Below are 552 nucleotides of genomic sequence, written 5' to 3'. Positions count from 1 at the left end.
CCCCGCCCCTGCCGCAGACACACGTGTTGCTGCTTGGGTGGAGAACGGTCCTTGCGTGACATTAGGGAATGCCCCAATTTCCAGTCTGCTTCCTTTCTTTCAAAATACTGGCCAAAGGATGAAGAACAATAAGGGTCTTAGATAAGAATGACAATTCTTACCTTAAAGTCATCCAGCAGTTCGGAGCTGAGCAACTGGATGCTAAGTTCATCATCTTTTGATTGCTGTAGAAGGGTGCAATGGAAACGTGAGCTTTACTTAGACAGGCAGCCAACGCTATTTTCCCTTTGCCTTACCAAGCGATTGTTTTGCTCGTTTGCATTTATGGTCTCACCGAAGCAAAGGCAAAGAGCCCCCAGCACGCTTGTGCGCGTAGCACAATAACACCCGATACAGGACCCTTTAATTCTTTGATCCGTAATCTTGCAGTCCGACTACCATTAGGTCTAGATGGCAAGATAACAAAATCACAGACTTCGGTGCCATCGGTGTCGTTAACGTGAAACTCCTCCCGCTGCTGCCAGCGCTGCACGCTCGCTTCAGCTCCGGAGG

General features: G+C 49.1%; 1 protein-coding gene across 1 annotated transcript in view; it reads right to left on the bottom strand.

Annotated features, from left to right (window-relative positions):
• IL10 (interleukin 10) overlaps positions 1-552 on the bottom strand; it is a 3,550-nt gene that overhangs the window by 1,490 nt on the left and 1,508 nt on the right. The window contains exon 2 of the mRNA XM_009702189.1: positions 162-224. Within this exon, the coding sequence (XP_009700491.1) occupies positions 162-224 (63 nt within the window). The remainder of the gene's footprint in view (positions 1-161; positions 225-552) is intronic.

Source organism: Cariama cristata, unplaced genomic scaffold, assembly GCF_000690535.1.
Source record: "Cariama cristata isolate BGI_N322 unplaced genomic scaffold, ASM69053v1 scaffold29016, whole genome shotgun sequence".
NCBI lineage: Eukaryota > Metazoa > Chordata > Aves > Cariamiformes > Cariamidae > Cariama > Cariama cristata.
The sequence above is the reverse complement of the archived record's forward strand: the minus strand, read 5'-3'. Positions and strand labels throughout refer to the sequence as shown.